General features: G+C 44.3%; 1 protein-coding gene across 1 annotated transcript in view; it reads left to right on the forward strand.

Annotated features, from left to right (window-relative positions):
- Positions 1-8,319: 8,319 nt before the first annotated feature.
- The window catches only part of CIMIP5 (ciliary microtubule inner protein 5), a 224,023-nt gene continuing 211,893 nt past the window's right edge, over positions 8,320-20,449 (forward strand). Inside the window, exon 1 of the mRNA XM_069605968.1 lies at positions 8,320-8,398. Coding sequence (XP_069462069.1) covers positions 8,340-8,398 — 59 coding nt within the window. The 5' untranslated portion in view covers positions 8,320-8,339. The remainder of the gene's footprint in view (positions 8,399-20,449) is intronic.

A 20,449-nucleotide genomic window follows, 5' to 3' on the forward strand; every position in this document is an offset into this window, starting at 1 on the left:
CATGTCCTGAAAGTGGTAGGTGCAGTACTTAGCAGAAAATCCAGGGCTGTCGCACTGTCCATCGCCGGCTAGCCTGAATCGTTTCCCTTCAAATGTACTTGCTAGAGACAATTGTTAAATTTTCCAAGCATCACTAATGGCCGGAAACAGATAATCATGTTGGTATTTGTAGTACTGCGTTTTAGAAATGAATTGGAGTCCCACAAACTGAAAGAAAGCCTCTAACTTTCTAAAACTGGACCCACTAAAAAGTGAGGCAGCTGCACACAGTGGATTGCCTGCTGGAAGCTTCCCCAGCATCGGTTGAGCAGACCATGAGAACACATGATTTAATCTACAGGTGGCATGTATTTTGACGTTACTGCCTTGTTTTTGACGAGTCACACGAATCAATGGCTCCCCACATACTTCCCCTCCAACTGAATGCCCACATTTCAGCATACTTATAATATCCATCAAACAACTGTCGAATACTATGTATTTGCCCTCTTTCATTAGACTGTCATCCGGCGTGAAAGTTGTTTCGGACTGTGCCGTTGAGGACATATCAACAAATTTGAAAGAAATATCGCTGATATCAAGTTCTGATGCGTCGTTGGGTGCTGCTGCTGGTTCGTTCTCTGTCATTTCAACATCTGTTACTTCAGCATTGATGGGAGAACACAACAATGTCGACAGCTTTTTGGGTGGCATTTTTTTGGCGGGTGTAGATTGTGTGAATTGATCTGCGACTACTTCAGAGCTATCTTCAATACATTCAGTATCATCTTCTTTTGGTGGTGCGGTCGAACTGTAGCAATGGTCCAATAAAGCTTTACTGGATTCTCCGGACACATTCAATTCATGTTCTGGTCATTGGACACGCCACGTCTGAATTAATAGTTCCTTCATAGTGTAAATGGTCTGGCAAGCAACATCTCTCATTTGCTTCACTGTCTGTGTATGTATAGTTCGTACACCCACGGGTAACTAGAGGACAGATTGGAAAAGGGATGTTCATTTTAAACACAATATAAAGTATAGTACAATTGACAGGAAAAAAACATAATATAGTCCCCAACACAAAACAATTCCTAAAATTATGAACTGTTTGAAACTAACCTTATTTTTGTTTTTTTTCTTTGCAACTTTTTTGACTCGAACTTCAACATCTGCACGCTGTTGCTCCGATTCGTTTCCGCATGTCTTCCCTTCCTCTTGCGCTGCAACAACTATATTTTCTGGATCCGCATAGACAGCATGGAATGACGCTCCATCGACTCCCTGAAACATAGTACTTTCATTACTATGTATCACAATATTGAAAACATAAAACACACGTGAGGACGAACACACAGGTACATCTCAAAAGCTAAACACGAATTAAACATTGTGTAGAACCATCAAACGACAAGTATTCGAGCTCTGATGATCTAGTTTGATGGAACTGTCGGTATCCATACCTCTGGCTCCGCATGGACTGCCATGAATGGTTGTATTGGAGAGGAGGCATCAGCAACTCCCTGAAACACAGTACTTGCATTAGTATGGTTTTCAATATTGGAAACATAAGACAGACTTGGGGTCGACGGCACAGGTACATATAAAGAGATAACCACAAATGATGCATTGTCTAAAAGAATCAAGGAATATCTAAATATGATCAGATTTCATCGACTTATTTCTCCGATTTATTTACATCTGCATCATCTAAATGGGATGTTGTTATTGTAGTGGAAGCTCCGTCGTCTCCCTGAAATACAGTACTTGCGTTAATAGGGAATAAAGTGTAGCAAATGGAATCACATTATATGATGACGCTCGATGGATCTGTCAGTATCCATACCTCGTGCTGCTGAAGAATATGTAGGGATGTTGTAAATGTAGTGCTTACTTCCGAAAGCTGTTGCACCGATTCGTATACGCAAGGTCCCGCTTCCACCTCCCCTGGTATTACTTGAATGTCAGGCTCCGCATCAAGTGCAGGGGTTGACGCTCCATCAACTGCCTGAAACATAGTACTTGCATTAGTAAGGATTACAATATTGAAAAGATAACACACACTTAGGGTCGACCGCACAGGTACATATCAATGGCTAACCACGAATGAAACATTGTGTAGAACAATCAAACGACAAGTATTCCAGCTCTGATGATCTAGTTCGATGTAGCTGTCAGTATCCATACCTCGTGCTGCTGAAGAACATCTATGGATGTTGTCAATGTGGTGGACGCTTCAGCATCTCCCTGAAAGACAGTACTTGCATTACTATGGATAACACTAATTATAACTGAAAACAAACACCAGTGGACGATAACTAAGGTGTATATCAATTGGAAAGCACTAACCAAACATTCGGTAAAATAATTACACGATACAATAAAAATATGACTTGACATGCATAAAACAAGTCTGTAGCGGAATAGCCAAGTAAGATCACCTGATACACGCTAGAAGTGGTTGATAACTGCAAGCACGTCACGGATGTAGAATATTCTTGCTTCAGATTCAAGGGATAGTCAAGCAGTTGTAAAGGTAAATTATTGATTGATAATGAAATGCCAATATTAAAAATTGTCATGTAAGGAGACAGAACACTTGAGAGTAATGCTATTGAAAATGTGCAATAAAGCACAGTTCCCTGTGCCCATATATAGATTTTGTTTGTTGGTTATGAAATCGAAAAAGAATACATTGATAAATGTCATTATTCAAAAAGCTATACACTCATATCAATGTCGAAAGTATTACAAGGGACACAACACCTAAAATATCAATGAATCCATTCGGCTACCTACACACTACCGCAAGGCCTAAAGCTAAATCCGGACACTTGACTCACCAGTGTCAGAATGTGGACGAATAGAGTGGGAATAGCGTTCGCGAGCAATTTTCATGCCGTTCGCCGTTTATTCTTCTTAGTTACCCAAGATGTTGTGTACATGTTCGAGGAAAAGTGCCGGCTTTAGATGCGGTATCGATCAACCCTCTTGTCCTCTAAGACTTGTTGGACTCTACTTTCCAGCTCATCCAGTGGATATCCGCAATGTCTGACCCATTCTCTTATTCGATCAACAGTTTTCGGGAATACATGCATTGTAGTGCCTTCTGATTTAGCATGGGTCTTCGAAGGGCAACCGCTAATTGAACAGGCAGGCATTGTTGAAAATTCTGAAAAGTAAATATCAACATTATTATACAATCTTGATGAATAAAAATGTCATACAAAAGTAAATGAACCATACAATGTTCAATGTAAGGTTTGTTTTGGTCGCAGGAACTATACCAGTTCATCATGTGCGGCTTAGTATTTGCATAAATTGCAGAAATTTATAAATGATGTGACTAAACTCTGAACATGTGACTCGTCCCTTGGATGTTCTGTCTTGCACGAGAAGGAAACATGCTTACATTATAGACTGGACCCCCGAAGGATGCAATTCGATGACAATTGACACAGATGAAAATAAATAGATCTATTGATAGCATAACAATGGAAACTCAAGTCAATATCAATGAGACCAATGAACATAGCACTATTGAGTACTCTTCTCGCAAATAGATAGAAATTTAAAAATCAACGAAATATGACTAGGATACATGGCCTTACCTTGACCAACAAACAGTTGCATTCAGCAAGCCGAGCAGTATGTTGCAGGAGAACAGGTAGATGGCCACAGGTAGCACACTGACGAGTTTGCTCGAAGCGGTCACAGAAGTTCATGGATAGCACGACGACGAGCAGATTAGCATAGATCTCAGTGGTTCTCAGGTAGCACGTTCAGGAGTTGACTTGCAAAGCACAAAGATGTTCTCATGAGACATACCAAGTGGTTTATAAAGTATTACAAACAGGGGTGTTTTTTTGAATGAATGACGTGTGTATGTCATGGTATTATGTGGTTTGCCGGGGGCCGGCCAGCGTGGGGGGGGGTCCTGGCCGGACACACGGAGTCTGAGGAGGCCATGTGAGCGATTGCCCCTTGGCGTGGGATACCTTTTGAAGTGTACATGCTGTTTGGCACCTTGGCCGTTCGCGCCCCTTACAGCCCCCCATGGCAACGCGCATCCCCTGGCGCGAACTGCCTTTGATAGATGGGGGTGGGATGGATGGGCCTGGGGCGTGCAGATAAGGCACAGGAAGACTGCTGAATGGAGACACACTTATGTGGATTGCAGGGGCACGGCCTGCTTCAAGGGGTAGCCCTGCCTGGAGACACAGAGTCTGAGGAGGCCATGTGAACGATGGCCCCTTGGAGTGGGATACCTTTTGAAGTGTACATGCTGTTTGGCACCTTGGCCGTTTGCGCCCCTGACAGCCCCCCATGGCAGCGCGCATCCACTGGACTTGTTGTTATGGACTTTTGTTTTTGTTAAACTAACCACTTTTTTATACTTTATATAGTTATACTTCGCCTTTGATAGGGGAGGGGGACGGATGGATGGATGGGCCGGTGGGCGTGCAGACAAGGTAAAGGAAGACTGCTGAATGGAGACACACTTGATTCATTCAAAAAAATTGAAACAACTGTTGTTAAAATATATCTGGTGTTTTATTTTGTTTCTTTTTTTGATGGCACAAAAATACAAAACTTTACACATTGTACAGGTCAGGTTGCAGCACAGCGAGGGAAAATCCCCTGTACTGACCGCTGTCACTCGGGAAAGTTTCTCTAATGGCACGAACGGCACAGGCGGGTATTACTCTTCGAACGCGGTGTCCAAGCCTCCCGTGAAGCCACCATGTAAAGGAACGATAGGCCACCAGTCGGTACCACCTGTGAAAAATAATGATACAAACTGTTTTTAAATGACCAAGATAAGTTGATTAAACGTTTGTTGTCAATGACAATTCTTGTAACTAATGGCATTCTGCTCGGACAAATGCTATTTAGACACTGCACACTATTGAATGACTTTCGTGCATTACAATGATATGTAGATGTAATTTTGGATATAGGAGACGACCATGAAATAGTAGTGGCATCACAAGCAGATTATATTTACTCGTTACTCGGATTACGAGGACGAACAGTTGCGCGAAGTTCGTGCATAAGCACCATCATTATCCTCAACACGGACCGTGTGAGGCAGGCTGCCCTGAAGTCTGGCAGCTCGGTGATGCATTGTGGTCAAGGCTCACCTTCCGAAATGTAGGCCACGCATCCCGAGTTTTCACAGCAGCAGCAGTTCTCCTCCTCGGTTGGCATTAGCTAGCACCGATTGCATGTGCACCAGGTGGAAATACCGTCCATGCGACTAGGTCCAGCGTCTTCATCCGTTGATTCGTCCTGCCAACTGCCGTCCGAAGCCCCATCGTTTTCGCATGTTTCCCTTTCCAGTAGTTCCTCCTCAGTATACTCGGGCTCGTACATGGAGGGCATTATTGTAGCCATTGTGTGGTAAACAAACTAAAATAATTTATAGCGATGGTACAGGTGTTCACAAGCGGCAAAGGTAGCTGACCAGAGCACAGAAACGAGTCACAGAATACTCAAAGTAACATAGAGAGAGGAATGGAATCGAAAATCTGCTGCTGTGTGTTGTGAAACGGTCTGTTTATACTTATTGAGGAAAGAGGCGGCTTGCCATTTCCATGGCGACAAGTCATTAGCTGAAGCGCAGCGATTGTTGACACGAGACGTGCTTTGGCGTTGTAAAATGGGCGGTACACGTCTGCTGATGACAGGCTCAGAGGCGGGGGATATGATTTAGTGCCGCAAAAGCAGGTCAGCCAGGGCGATGGGGCAAGTGATAGGATTATCACAAAATAGCAGCGCCCTGGTACCTGTTTTCGCGTGCGTTTAATGGACGAAAACTCGGGTATGGTCCATAGGAAATGTTTCTAAAATCAAGCAACTTACGCTTAAAAACACATGGCCGACCCGTAGGGACAATAAAAATTTTTGACCGAACCACTCCTTTAAGGACAACATTGGCTCCCTTGCCCTTGCACTTGCTGATTTCTGCAATCACTCTCTTGCTACCGGGTCTTTCCCCTCTACCCTCAAGCACTCCCTTGTGCGTCCCCTCCTGAAAAAGCATTCTACTGTCCCCTTGTGTCCAGCTAAATACTGCCCCATCTCTATCACTCCCTTCCTTGGGAAACTTCTGCAGAAGCTGGTCTTACCCAAACTGACACAGCATACTGCTCGTTGGTTGCCTATACGACAATCAATCTGGATTCCCGGCATCCAGAGGCACAGAAACTGCTCTCCTGAACACCCGTGAATAACTGCTTGCATCTCTTGACTCTATCTCACCTGTTGTTCTCATTCTACTTGATTTCTCATCTGCATTTGATACGGTCAACCACTCCATCCTCATATAACTGCCCCATGATACCCTTGGTATCTCGGAGCGGGCACTGTACTGTCTGACTTCCTTCGTCACTGACCGTCCCTCTCAAGATATCCTGGGATATTTCTCCTCTCCCACCTCTGTCTCCACCTGAGGTGTTCCCCAGGGCTCCAACCTTCCACCCTGGCCCTTAAACGTCTGTCTGGCCCCGCCTGCTCACCTTATTTCCACTTTCTCTCCTCACTTCCAGTGTTATGCAGATGACACCCAACTCTTCTTCAAACTTCCCTCTGATCCTCTCCCCACTTCCTCTACCATTCCTGACTGCCTATCTGAATTCCAGACCTGGCGTGCCTCTAATGATCTCTGCCTCAATGCCAGCAAGACTGAGATCCTTCCTATTGGGACTCCTGCTCCCTCTTTCCTCCCTTCACTCTGGCCCACCCTCTATGGGCTCTCCACCTTATCCTTCATTTGGAGCCAGAAACCTTGGAGTCATCTTTCGTCTCTTCTCTCTCTTTCCTCCCAAGGCACAGGAGGCCCATTTTCAACTCCACCTCCTCAGAGGTATCCTTCCTTTCCTCACTTTTCCCCAGAAGCTCAATGTCTCTGGAGCTCTTGTACTCTCTAAGTTGGACTACTGCAACAGCTTCTTCCTTAATTACTCTCTTCCTCTCTCTGCCGCCCTCCAGCTTATCCAGAATAGGGCAGCAAGACTTATCCTTGGCCTCAAGCCCAAGGACTGAATCTCTCCAGCCCTAATATCTCTCCACTAGCTCCAGGCTGCTGCAAGGATCAAATTCAAATCCATCTGCATCATCCATAAGGCTGTCTGGGGCCGGGGACCACCCCTACCTTCAACCTGCTCTCGCCAAATACTCTCCCTCGAGATATTTACGTTCTTCTGGCTCCAACTCTGCCTGTCAAGCGATTCTCTAAGCATCAAGCTGGTGGCCGATTGCTTTCATCGGCTGGCTCCCTCCTCTGAAGCAGCCTCCCCCTTCCTCTCCATCTTGAGCCGTATCTCCTCAAATTCCGGAAGTTCTTTCCTCTTCACCAGCTCCTTCCCCCTCTCCCTCCTGTACTAACCCCCACAGTCGCTTAGATTGGTGGCCTGGTCCCTTAAGTGTCCTTCTGGGTCCTGGCCTTCCGTCCAATCACCTTCAACCTCCACCTTCCCCCAGCACTCGCCTTTGGGCACCACTGGCCTGTGTCGGCACACAGGCCTGCACTTATTGTATTGGCAGGTGACCACTCTTTACCAAGTGATCTCTGCCAGACACTTACCTGCTGCCTGCGACAGACTCTCTGGGACTTCCCCCTCGGTGGAACCACTAGCACTTACCCCCCTTCCCCTGTCCCTTCTCTCTTTGCACTTGCGCGTGCCGAATGCTCACAAGGCCTAGTAGGATCGCCTGTGTCTCTGTTCATCATTGTTACTTTTTTTGCCTTTTGTTCCACATTGACGTGCGAATAACTTGGGCTTTCATGCCATTATCTGGTATTTCATAGCAGTTTCCTGCCACAGAAGTATCATAGAATATTAATTCACTGCCTGAGAAATGACGAATGGGCATAGCGGGCAAATGGTGCCAATACAGGGAGAAATGGTAAGGTTTAAAAAGTTGCTGAAAGTAATTGTTGATAGCATTAAAAGCTCCATCGTCCGAGATTTTAAACAGAGCACAGGAGGCATGCAGCAACTTAAAATTGACATTTTAGCATGTTTCTTTTTATTGGGGGAAAATGAAAAAACATGCTATCAAATACCAGGCAAAAATGTCGGAAGACTGCAGAGTTGTCAAGTTTGGCATACGCTGCACGGCACAGTAGTTCTTCCCCAGTCGCCATGCATTCAGACTGCTTCTGAAAATCAGGGTGAAGGTGTGCCAGGAACATGACACCTGTAGAGGCCTTACCTGCTGGAGGCCAGCGTCCACGGGAACTGTAAACAGAAAGGGGGTTGCTATGGTAGGAAGGAAGTTGTGTTAGCACCCCGGGCAAACACCAGGTCCCTAAAACAGTCTGTCCAGGGAGGAACGACCCGAAGCAAGCCACCATGTCTGTGCCATACTCCTATTTCGACAAGACGAATGCGAGTCCACACAACCAAACCAGGTAGGCGAAAGGGGGGCAGTCAGGTGATTCAAATGGTGTGATTTGAAAAACTGCGCACACGCTGATAACTTAATGTTACAGTGAAGGGCGTGTTGCTAGAACATAGTCCTGTTCTGAATAACTTTTTGCTTCACATGTAACAACAAAAAAGTTGTTATACGAGGGAGACAATAATGGACAATAAAGGAGAATACCATTTTGGTAAATCAGTTGCTTGAAAGGCAGGCGGAAGGCACAGAACGCCAACATCTGCAGTGATTGGGTGAAGACGTGCCCCTCTGTTAGCCAATCACTGCACAGCCCCCAAAGCTGAGTCACAACGTACTGCATGTCTGCATCCTAAAGTGCGATTCCGCGTGCTGGTTCCTTTTTCTGACAATGTGACATATATCCCACATCTGCCTCTCACCTGTTTCGTGGTTAATAATGTCACACTTTTGTTGGGCGGTGCTTCATGCCGAATTTATCACCATGCTAATAGAGGCAGTGGTGGAAATGGAAAACATTTAAAGGGGATCCCACAAGGGCCTGGGTGGTGGTGGAGTTCCGAGGGGGCAGAGTTCTGAGCAGGGGGAGCCAGCAGTTGGACTCCGCTCAAAGAAAATGTTCAAAATAATAGTTTAAAAATGATGCAATTTCTTTCATGCTGCTTCTTTCCATACTCCACACTGTACATCAATTCCACTTTAAATCATTTCTATGACAGTGGTGCACCCAAAATACTGTCGTCAATGCAGTGATTGATCCATAGAGCCGCTCTACATTAGAAGGTTGCCAGGGTAGCTCAGCAGGTTGACAGACCGTTGCTGAAATGTTATATATTCAAAACGTGTTAATCGTGTGACTTTTTGCAATTCCTTATAAAAAAAAAAAAACAAGTGCTATAAAATTATAAAATGTGTTTGGCCAGGGGATGGGTTGGGTTGGGGTGGGTTGGTCGAAGGGTTGGACTGGGGATGGGTTCCTTATATTTAGGGCGGAGATGGGGCCCATTTATAAGTGATAATCAAAAGTTGGCATCCATGAACCCACAGTTTAATTTCCTAATAACTGTCAGCACAACAGAAGCATTCATGTGTGATTAACCAGTTTGAAAAGCATATAACATATTTTTAAATAAGCAAGGGGCACACAAATGACAGCCTTTTGGTGTGGTAGCCTGACCCAAACATTTCTTTCAAAGAAATCTAGTGTACTAGTGAATGCAAGCAGCATTTTTGAGTTTGGAAATTACTTTGTTTTCTATGAAAGTGTAAAATGGAAAACAATAGTGTGCCCAGCATGAAGAATGCCTGCTTTCACCCCCGCCCCAGTGATATTCATGGCCCATTGCTTCCCGTGGTGTCTGTTTTAGGACAAAAGAAAATAAACAGCTGAGCAAACGGAACCAGGAAACACGCGAGTGGCGGCTGGGGAAAGGAGGAGAGCGCAGACTAGATCACTGAGCCCCCAGCTTCCCTCAGCGAAGGGAAAGCCTGGTCAGGGCTGAGTCAATCCGGGTCCCGAGATCAGGCCAGACATCTGATGCCAGACCTCGGACCCGGCAAGAGCCGGCCCATTGACCAGCGCTGAATAGAGGTGATAATTACTGAATTTAACTAAACAATGAAGCAACCTCGATAGAATAATGCTCTGGCGCTTTGCCGGGATTCGAACCTGTCACTGCAAATCGCAGACAGATGTTCGAGGCAAGCAATTCCTTTGCTAATCTACTCTCTTTGCATAACTGCCGCATTGTTGTTTGAGTATTCTGAATCGTTTGTTACACTAATGGATCATCATTAGATTGACTATAAACGCCCACTGTGCTCGCCAACCTGTTCACAAACACCCACCCAACATAAATAACACTCACAACAAACAATCCCAGACACTGGACCTTGCCCATACGGATACAACAAGCCAGTGCGCACAATCATACATACCAGTCAGTCTACACATAAAACACATACAAACCCCCAACATAATTGATTTCTTGGCACCGATACCTGATGAATGGGCTGTGGCGGAAGCAAGTTGTAATGGTCCTCTGTCACCCAGAGCCTTAATTACTACAGAATCAAGAGTGAAGAGTGTGAAGGACCCATTGACTGTCTGTCTGAGAAACTCCTGGATGAAATTCAATGGTTTGCTGGGTGTGGATGCATGTAGAGATCCTGGTGCGTCATTGTGGTTGAATCCCTCTGTTAGATTGGAAAATAAGACGCTATTCTGGGCAGACTGGTTTTTGGGTGGTGTGAGTTTGATTGATGATTTATTTAAGGAGGGGAAATGGATGAGTGCTAGAGAGTTGCAACAACAATTTCATATTGAAAATTTCAGGTTTTCGGATTACAGGAAATTGAAGATTGCAGTTGGTGAGATTGATTTCCAGACGAGTTTGAATTTGGATTTTCTTACAAGAAAGTCGTTGGTAGGTGAAGATGGCTTAGCTAGCCAGGTGTACAAACAAATAGTGAGTGAATATAAAGACAATGTTCAGCTCAGAGATGAGTGGAGTCAAAGAATTGGCTCTGAAATTACAGTGGAGACATGGACAAGGATGTGTGCAAATGTCAAATTTTGTTCCCTGGGTTTGACTGAGAGAACGAGACAAATAAAGATATTAAACAGGGTTTATTGGACACCTGAAAGATTATGGAAGCGAGGTTTGAAAGATGACTCTGAGTGTTGGGCTTGTATTTGTGAAACTGGAACATATGATGTGGGATTGTAGGAAGGTGCATGAATTTTGGAATGAGATTGGTGTGGTGATGGAAAAGGTCTTGGATGAACCGATAGGTCTTGATTTTGAGACATTAATACTGGGAAATGATGCTACCTTAGATATACTCACTCTAAGCCAAAAGAAGTGGTTATTTAGGGGAGCCATGATGGGGAAAAAAATCATCCTTAGGAATTGGAAATCCGACATGTCTTAAAAAAAAGAGGACTGGTTGAAAGAAATGCTTGATCTGGCGGATGTGGAAAAATGTATATATAGGAAACAAGGCAAGAATGGGTTGTTTATGAAAATGTGGGGCAAATTTCTGACATTGTATTGATTCTGACAATTTCATATTATATGATGTGTACCTGGCATCTGTAAGGGGGGTGAGGGGGTATTTATGTGTTTGTAATTATGTATATAGTTTTTGCTACGAATTTCTTTGTTATTTCATGTTTTGTTGTTATAAGTAAAATGAAAATAAAACATGAAAAAAAAATTAAAACAAATAAAAAATAAAAAACAAACTCCCAAGATAGCAAACACTCACATGGGAAAACAACCCAGGCATTGGACCTCACCCGTAGGGATACAATAATCCAGTGCACACAATCATCCATCTGCAAGTCAACACACACATATGCCAGTTTCTCCTGGTCCTGAGCCTACCCCAGCAATCTACCCTCACTAACCAACCCCATCCTCTTTCTTGCAGAGCCATGTAAGTGCCTGGAGACGGCCCCAGTTTTTAGCAGAACACGGTATAAATCAACATAACATAATTACATTTCCAGGGCTCAAGTCCTAAAAAAAAGTGGGCGAAGTATGCAGTGGGGAGGGACGTCACAGGCAGTGAACGTAAATTGTAAAACATTTGCATTTTTCATTTTAGGATGTCTTTCCCAACTAAAGAAGGTTCACAGGACAAATAAGCTTTTCCCAAGAGAACACGATTTCTTAAAACATTGGTTGCTAAATAGAAAAGTTGTGCACCATTTATGTCTTAAAATGTGTAATAAAACCTGTCCTAAATAGTAGAAAGTCAAAATTAATGTTCCGGGGGAATCTACTGCGAGGCAGTTGTGGTCTCACAGCTTTCTTGCCTCAAAGCCACTCAACCTCGAATCCCAGACATGGCTCTGTTTTATCAAGTGGAGGCAGCACTTAAGGTAATTAATTGAAAACATGCATGGGGGACAGTGTCCGTCCTCTGAAACTGAATTAATTGATGTACATGCTTTTTCAAAATTATTATTGTGATATGGTTTAATAATGAGAAGTTGGGGATGTGATCCTGTTGTACATCCAATTGATCCACTCCAGTAGTTGACCACACTTGTTACAACTGTAGTGGTCTTGTACATTGAATGCATCTTATAAAATGACATTTCTTTAGTTGTGACCATCAGTAGGTCCTACCACATATGTACTGTATTTGGGTAGAATTTTTATGAATTGTTGAATGTATGGCGGCTGAATGTGGATGAATGGGCGAATGAGTTATTGTCAATTGTATGAATTGGTATGTTCTTAATGGTTAGCTCTTTTGCAATGTAAATAATACTTGAAGTGCTGATTAGGTCACGATTAATTTGTCTGTTTAAATGATGTATCAGGTTTAATAAAATTCCTTTTGATACCTTGTTTATAAATGAAGCTCCTCTGGACTATTTTTTCTGTGCTTATTTGTTATATTAATGCCCTAGTCCAGATTGTGGGGTCTCCTGCGTCTTTCAGTGATACATTAATAATAAAACCTTTCACATAACAAAATGCCAACAAAAAAAATATTTTAGAAATAGAAAAATATAACAGTCAACTTCATCATCATGCAACGAGTTATACTAAATTACTTTTTTTTAATCGAATAATAAACTCCCAAACAATTCCATTGCAGTGTAATCCCACAATAAAGTGCTTGAATCAAAGTGCCATATATATACATTTTACATCCGTACATGAAGCAAATCTCCTCCTCAACACCCAGGCCATCATGTCGCCCCTCTTCTCCCTACCCAGTACAGATGTACCCCTTCTCTGGCCCCCTCTGTATCCTATCCCCCGCTGTAAATCTGTTCTGTTGTTAGCACTGAAAAGTGCTCTGTTATGGCGCTCTGTTGTGTATCTGTATTGGTGTATACCTCTGTAAAGCACCCGGTTGCTTCTCAAAACTAGGCCCATGCTCAATAAATGCCATAATAATAATAATAATAGTAATAATAATAAAGATTGCCCACGCTAATAGCTTAGGAAGTCTTCATTCTATTAAAGACAAGGAGGTGAGCATTATGCTATTTCTTTCTTTATATACTGCCATGTCAGCACTTTAAAACTTTCAACTTTAATACTGAACATTTCTGTTTTTTAGAAACAAAGTTTAGAAAACAAAATGCAGAAGTTTAAAGATCCTCTAGTCCATAGTCTTATTCAATCAATTTGCATCAGAGAACTACAAGCCCCATGAGTCTTAGGTCTGAGGTAGTCCTGACCTTTCCCCTCTGCCCCTATCCGAGGGCAGCCCTCTCCATAAGAACCCCTCTGACCAGGTCCTTTCCTCTTTCTTTATGTCTGTCCACTTGAACAACTTCATTTTTGCAAACCAAACCGTCCATTATCATTGAACAGAGAATTGTTCCTTGAAACTGAGAACTTTTGCGGTCCAACATGACCAACTTGAACAGGTTTCCTTCCACTGTTGAGTAGTGTTTCATCCGGCCGTCTTTTGCTCTTCTCCTGTAAATAATGGAGAGCAAATCATGAGGCATGAGGGTGGGAATGAGCAAAGGAGTTACCTCATAACAAATATAGCAATGCAGACAATAATTTTGCCATTCTGGGTGGGATATAATGCTCGCCTCCTTGTCTTTAATAGAATGAAGATTTCCTGAGCTATTAGCTTGGGCAATCTTTATTCTATGACAAGACAGGAGGCTCGCATTATGCTTGTTCAACGCTTGCTACCACAATATTCGTAATCTCAGAAACAGGCTTAAAATAGAATGTCTTAAAGGTTGATTCGGAAGACCAATCTGCTGATTTCATAATGTTCTGAAGAGACACCCCTGTCGCAAAAGCTTTGGAAGCCATCGCTCCCCTAACAGAATGCGCCCCAAAAAGTGACAAATCAATTCGAGCCCATTGCATAATCTCTCTCACCCATCTAGCAATGGTTGCAGATGCTACAGCATGATAAGGCTTCCTGCGCGCTATAAGCAGCTGTGACACCCCTCGCAGTCTAAGATGCGCTGTTGCTTTTTCATAATCTTTAATACACTGCGCAACGCAAAGCTTCTTATTACTTGTGAAGTATGGGTAGTCTATTACTCTCGAATCTGTCTTTGTTCTCTTGGAAATGGTAAATGATACCCCATCTGGATAGAATATTTTCCTATCGACTTCAAGCACTTTGACATCAGAAACTCTCCTACAGGAAGTAAGGCAGAGCAGCATAGCTAGCTTTCCTGATAGCTGAGATCGGGATAAATTTTCGTTATCTGGCCATCTGAGGAAAAGACGAAACACGTCTCTCACATCCCATAACACTTTATACTTGGGTTCCGGTGGCTTCTTAAGCTTCATCCCTCTTAGCAATCTCACGACCGCTGGGTGTTCTCCCACTGTGTTACCTTCCACTTTTTCGTGACCCGCAGAGATAGCGGACCTATAGACTCCCACTGTTCTGAAGGCGCCGCCTTCTTGAAATTTAAAAGCTAAGAAGTTGAGAACCTCTACTACAGGGGCTGAAACGGAATCCACACTGTGGTCCGAACACCAGGTAGCCCACCCGTTCCAAGCCGCACCATAGCTCCGAAAGGGTGGAAGGCGCACAGGAATCTCTGATGCACTCTGCAGTGAGCTTTGAAATTCCTGGCAATTCCCATCTCTTCCTGAAACTCTGCAGGCTATCAATTGCAGCATGCCGGCTGCTATGAGAGGGTGAGCTTGCCCTGATGGGTCGAGAAGAAGGTCCGGCAGAATGGGAACTATCCTCAGAAAATCCGTAGAAAGTTCCATCGCTACTGGAGACCAGGGCTGAGCCTTCCACAAGGGTAGGACTATCACGAGCTCTGCGTGATCCCTGCAAATTTTCGCTAGCGCTCTCGTTATCATAATGAATGGCGGGAAGGCATAATGCACTGCTCCTGTCCATGACTGCAGGAAGGCGTCCGTGCCCGCTGCATCCGGGTCTATCCTCCAGCTGAAGTATACTGCCCCTGAGCGTTCAGTCTGGACGCAAACAGATCTATGTGCAGGGGTCCCCAGAGTTCCTGCAATTGTTGGAAAACTAGGGGGTGAAGCTTCCAATCGCTGGAGTCCACAAGATAACGAGAATTCCAGTCTGCCACTTCGTTCAGAGTCCCTGGCAAATACTCCGCTGATACGGATATTCTGTGCTGGAGACAGTAATGCCAGAAGCTCTTCGCTAATTCTGCCAGCATTTTGGATCTTGTTCTGCCTAATTTGTTTATATACCTTACTGCAGAGATATTGTCCATCTTGAGCAGGACGCAGCACTTTACTCTCTATTTCGTAAAAGCGCAAACTGCGAAAGAGCCCGCCGAAGCTCGAGGCAATTTATATGGAGCTGTAACTCTTCTTCTGACCATTTGCCTCCTGTCTGCACGTGTTCGCACCTGGCTCCGCAACCTGATCTGCTCGCATCTGATTCTATTACCAGATCTTGGGCGTCGCCGAAAATGGCGCGACCGTTCCAAGCCTCCATATTCTGCAACCACCAATGTAGCTCTGTGAGGGCTTCGTGGTCCAGAGTTACTAGTTGGTGGTAGCGAAGGCCTCCTTGCAGATGTTTTATTTTGAGCCGCTGTAGAGCTCGATAATGAAGCGGTCCCAGAAAAATCGCTTGAATAGAGGCTGCTAGCAGACCTACTACTCTGGCTAGATTGCGAAACGAGATAACCCTTTTCGCTATCACAGCTCTGAGCTCCTTCTTGATCGCTCTCACTTTGTAGCTTGGGAGCTCGAGAGATGCCTTCACAGAATCTATTGTGAAACCTAGGAATTCTATTCTCTGGACCGGAGTCAGCTGAGATTTCTCCAGGTTCACTAAAAAACCGAGCAAAGTCAGAAGTGAGAACACCCACTGGACGCTCTTTGTCAATGATAGTTTGTCTGGGCCAAAGACGCGGATGTCGTCTAGATAGATAATAATACAAATTCCTCTCTCTCTGATGGCAGCTGCCACTGGTTTCATGAGCTTGGTGAAAGCCCACGGAGCGGAGGAGAGGCCGAACGGGAGGCAGGAGAAACGCCATACTTCTCCGTTCCATAGGAAGCGTAGATACTTCCGAAACGCTGCTGCTATCGGAATCGTAAGGTATGCGTCTTTGAGATCTAGGCGGGCCAGCCAGTCTCCGGTACGCAACAGATCTCGAAGCAGATGAATCCCTTCCATCTTGAAATGGTTGTATACCACCCATTCGTTTAGACCTTTTAAATTTATTACGGGCCTTATTTTGTCCCCTCTGTGAACTAGGAACATGGTGCTGAGGAAACCGGGACCCTGTTGGTACTCGCGCTCTATTGCGCCTTTGCTTTCTAACTTTGTGAGCTCGCAGTGCAGGAGCGCTGCTTCCTCTTGCGTCATGTGTATGGGGCGAGGTTCTGCTGTCTGCACCGGTGTTCCTATAAACTCTAAACGCAGCCCCACTACTGCTTGCAATACCCAAGCATCGCTTGATAAGGCTTGCCATTTGTTCAGGTAGTGGAGAGTTCTCCCTCCCACACGCAAGCTTGCGGTACTCACCCACTGACTGCCCTGGTTGCCGGTACGATCCTCTTCCTCTTCGCCCTCTTGGAAATCTTGTTCTGGCAGGGAAGAAGGTATCCTGCTGTCTAGACTCCCAGTAATTTGATCGTTGACCTTGGGGTCTTCGCTGGAAGGAATAGCGACCGGACGAGCGACCCTTATGTCGTCCGGTCCCGGAAAAAACTCGCCCGGGGAAGATCTTCTCGCCCGGGGAACTCTGTGCTCTCTCTAGAGCAGTGTATGTGCCCACGAATTGAGACATTTCTTTAGCAAACGCTTCGCCAAACAACATTCCTTTGGTGCCTTCACCTGCCTCGCAGCTGGCGAGATCACTCAATTTGTTATCTATTTTTAACAGGACTCCTCTTCTTCTTTCTGAAGAGATGGCACAGTTGGCGTTGGATAGGAGGCATACCGCTCGTTGCGCCAAGTTACCTAAGACTGTCACGTCTACTGGGATACCGGTATCTTTTGATTTCTCCGCCAGATCCATGATCTTGGCTAGGGGCCCTGAGATGTCTAGGAGCTTGTCCTGACACCCCCTCCAGGCACGGTCTACTCCTTTCCTTATATCACAAGCTGCTTTGGTCACAAAGGTGACCATCTTGGGGTCTAGGTCTGGAGTATCTTCAAGCTTATTCGGCAGCTCTGGTCTGGGGCACTCCGACCTCATGCATGACCTTACTTCCCTTTCTATGGGTTTTCTAATGTGCTGGGCCATGTATGCTGCCACTCTGGGTAACGGCTCCCAATCCGATGACTTGGGATGCCGAATGGCCTCTGGATCGAACATGTCTGTTGTATCGTCGATACTGTGGGGGCCTTCAACATCTTTATCGATGTAATCTTCCTCCTCATCCCCTTCATCGTCGGGCGAATAGCCCTCGTCTTCGTCCCCTAGATTGTACACCCCTGGGGCAGTGGGTCTGTCCTGACTTTCTTTTTTCTTTGCCAGGAAGGCTTCTTTAAGCCTGGCGACAGGGTTGCCTTCCAATTGGGGAACAGTGTTAACCCTTTCATCGATACCCGGGGGGGTCAAAGAGTGCTTGCTCTTCCGGGCTACTTTACACCCCTTCTTTTCAACCCCTTTCTGGGGGTGTCCTGCCGACGTTCCTTCCTCTCTTTTCCTGGCTGTAAGCTGTTTCTGCTGTTTAGCCATAATCATTTCTAGAGTCTCCAGCCTTTTCGTAATAGGTTGCCCCCCCTGTGAGACAGCTTCAATCAAGGAATCTCCAAGTACCTTCTTAAAACTTAATGATAAGTCAGAATCTTGTTGGGAAGGGTCTTCTACCCATTATTCTGGGGAAGTGGAAGGAGTATTAGTGGGGGTGCCAAATGTAGCCATGTCCTTGGTGCTGGCAGAGCCAACTGTGAGGAAGTCAGCAGCTGGAAATGCTCCTACACACTTCTTAACACGTGCTGTATATTGCTAGCAGTGTGTGTGTGAAAGCAGCTTCCCTTTTTTTTTTCTCAAAAATCTGACTGGAGCTCTATCAAACCAACTTCCTTCGTTCTCTGTTCGTGTGCAATGCGTGCTGAAGCTGGATTCCCAGGGGACGCTGGGAACTGTGGAAGGTTCTAGCTCCCCTGGGTCCTAACGGCCGCCATGTTTGCCGGCGCTGAAATACGGAGAGAGAGAGAGAGCGGGACGCGGTAGTCTAACGCAGGCTAAATATGCACGTGACTCCGGCCCCAGCTCGCTCACAACACTCTTCTTACCCGCGATGTGCGGGAAACTCGCTGCGCTCGCGCTGCCCTAATGATATGCACCACAGTAAGAACGTCAAAATCATTATAAATGCGTTTCGTCTTCCTGCGCGAGCCGTTGAAAATGAACAATAAGCATTACTAAGTGTATTACAACAAATATCCAAGCCATTCATATCCATAAACAGGTAATATAGAGTTCATCTATCTCTCCTACAGAAGAAACAATAAATCATGTCACTTATCTGTTGGCAGCAGAAAGAAAGAGAAAAGGACCTGGTCAGAGGGGTTCTTATGGAGAGGGCTGCCCTCGGATAGGGGCAGAGGGGAAAGGTCAGGACTACCTCAGACCTAAGACTCATGGGGCTTGTAGTTCTCTGATGCAGATTGATCGAATAAGACTATGGACTAGAGGATCTTTTAACTTCTGCATTTTGTTTTCTAAACTTTGTTTCTAAAAAACGGAAATGTTCAGTATTAAAGTTGAAAGTTTTAAAGTGCTGACATAGCAGTAAATAAAGAAAGAAATAGCATAATGCAAGCCTCCTGTCTTGTCATAGAATTATATAATTGCAAGGAAATAAATAGATGTATTTCGGTAGGTAGGTTATCTCTTCTCCTGGTAAACATGGCATACTCTTTATAGTTTTCGTATGATTTCAATTGTTCTATGGTCTCCCTCCAATCTGTTACATACAACTTTGTTTTTGTAGGATTTGAAGTAGGCTCCTGTGAGATGACCAATTCAATTTTAGAAAGAAGTTAGACAAGTTAATGGAGCAGACAGACCGATTCTTCAGGGCCAAATTCAAATCAACATATACAGAATTGGAAGGAGGATCAATCATTTTTGCATAAATGCAAAGTTGTTTCCATAGAACTTTAAAATTAAGTGAAATCAAGCCTATTTTGTGCCAAATTATCGCATTTGGTACCGACAGGGATAATCTCAAGGTTCTTTTCCTTATAATGCCTTGTACGGTATTCAAATAAGCACCCAGATTTAACAGGGATATATACCGCCCATAACTGATAGCAGGTTGAACTTTCGCTAGATTAAAATGCAAGGCCGGCAACAGAGAATATTTTCACATCTTTGAATATATTCTCCTTAACTGGGCCTACAGAGGGTGTGTCCTAAATCTTAATGAAATTATATGATATATGATATGATATGGCATTTATAACACGCCTGTACACAAGTGTTTCTAGGCACAACAAGACAAAGAGGGGGAAACAGAGGGAACACAAAACAATGATCTTACTAGGCCTTGTGTCATTTAGATTGAGCAAGCTATCAATATATACCGATACCTTTTTTTTTACATTGCAGCCCAAGTATGGTAAAGAAGAAACTTTTCCAAATGAAAATCCCCCTTTTTCTAGACCATTGTCTTGGGATTTGTCTTGGTGGAATAAACCACCATTTTGAATTTTCAGGCATTTATCAGTAAATTATTATCAAAGGCATATACCGAAAAAAAATATTCAGTTTTCCTTGTAATCCCAATGGTGTCTGATCAAAAAATAACAGGTCATCCACAAATGCGTACCAATTCAGTTTGGAAGGATACAGCTTTACTGGGTAGGTAGTTTATGATGACCATAAATTATCAACATCTCAAATATAGAGACGTAGTGTGGAGTAGTTTAGGAGCTAGGTCACAGCCCTTTCTCAAACCAATGAATGTATCGATAGGTCTTGTTAACATCCCCTCTTTTTCAAGCCTGATCTTTACTGTAGTGTAAAAGAGATACAATTTGTACAAGTGGAGATTTAATGTTCTATGACAAACGTTTGCTCCAAAGCTCCCGCCCAACTGACACGATCAAATGTATTGCTCATGCCCATAAAAGCAATACAAGTAGT

Source organism: Ambystoma mexicanum, chromosome 4p (genome assembly GCF_040938575.1).
Source record: "Ambystoma mexicanum isolate Mex_15411 chromosome 4p, UKY_AmexF1_1, whole genome shotgun sequence".
In the NCBI taxonomy this organism is placed as follows: Eukaryota; Metazoa; Chordata; class Amphibia; order Caudata; family Ambystomatidae; genus Ambystoma; species Ambystoma mexicanum.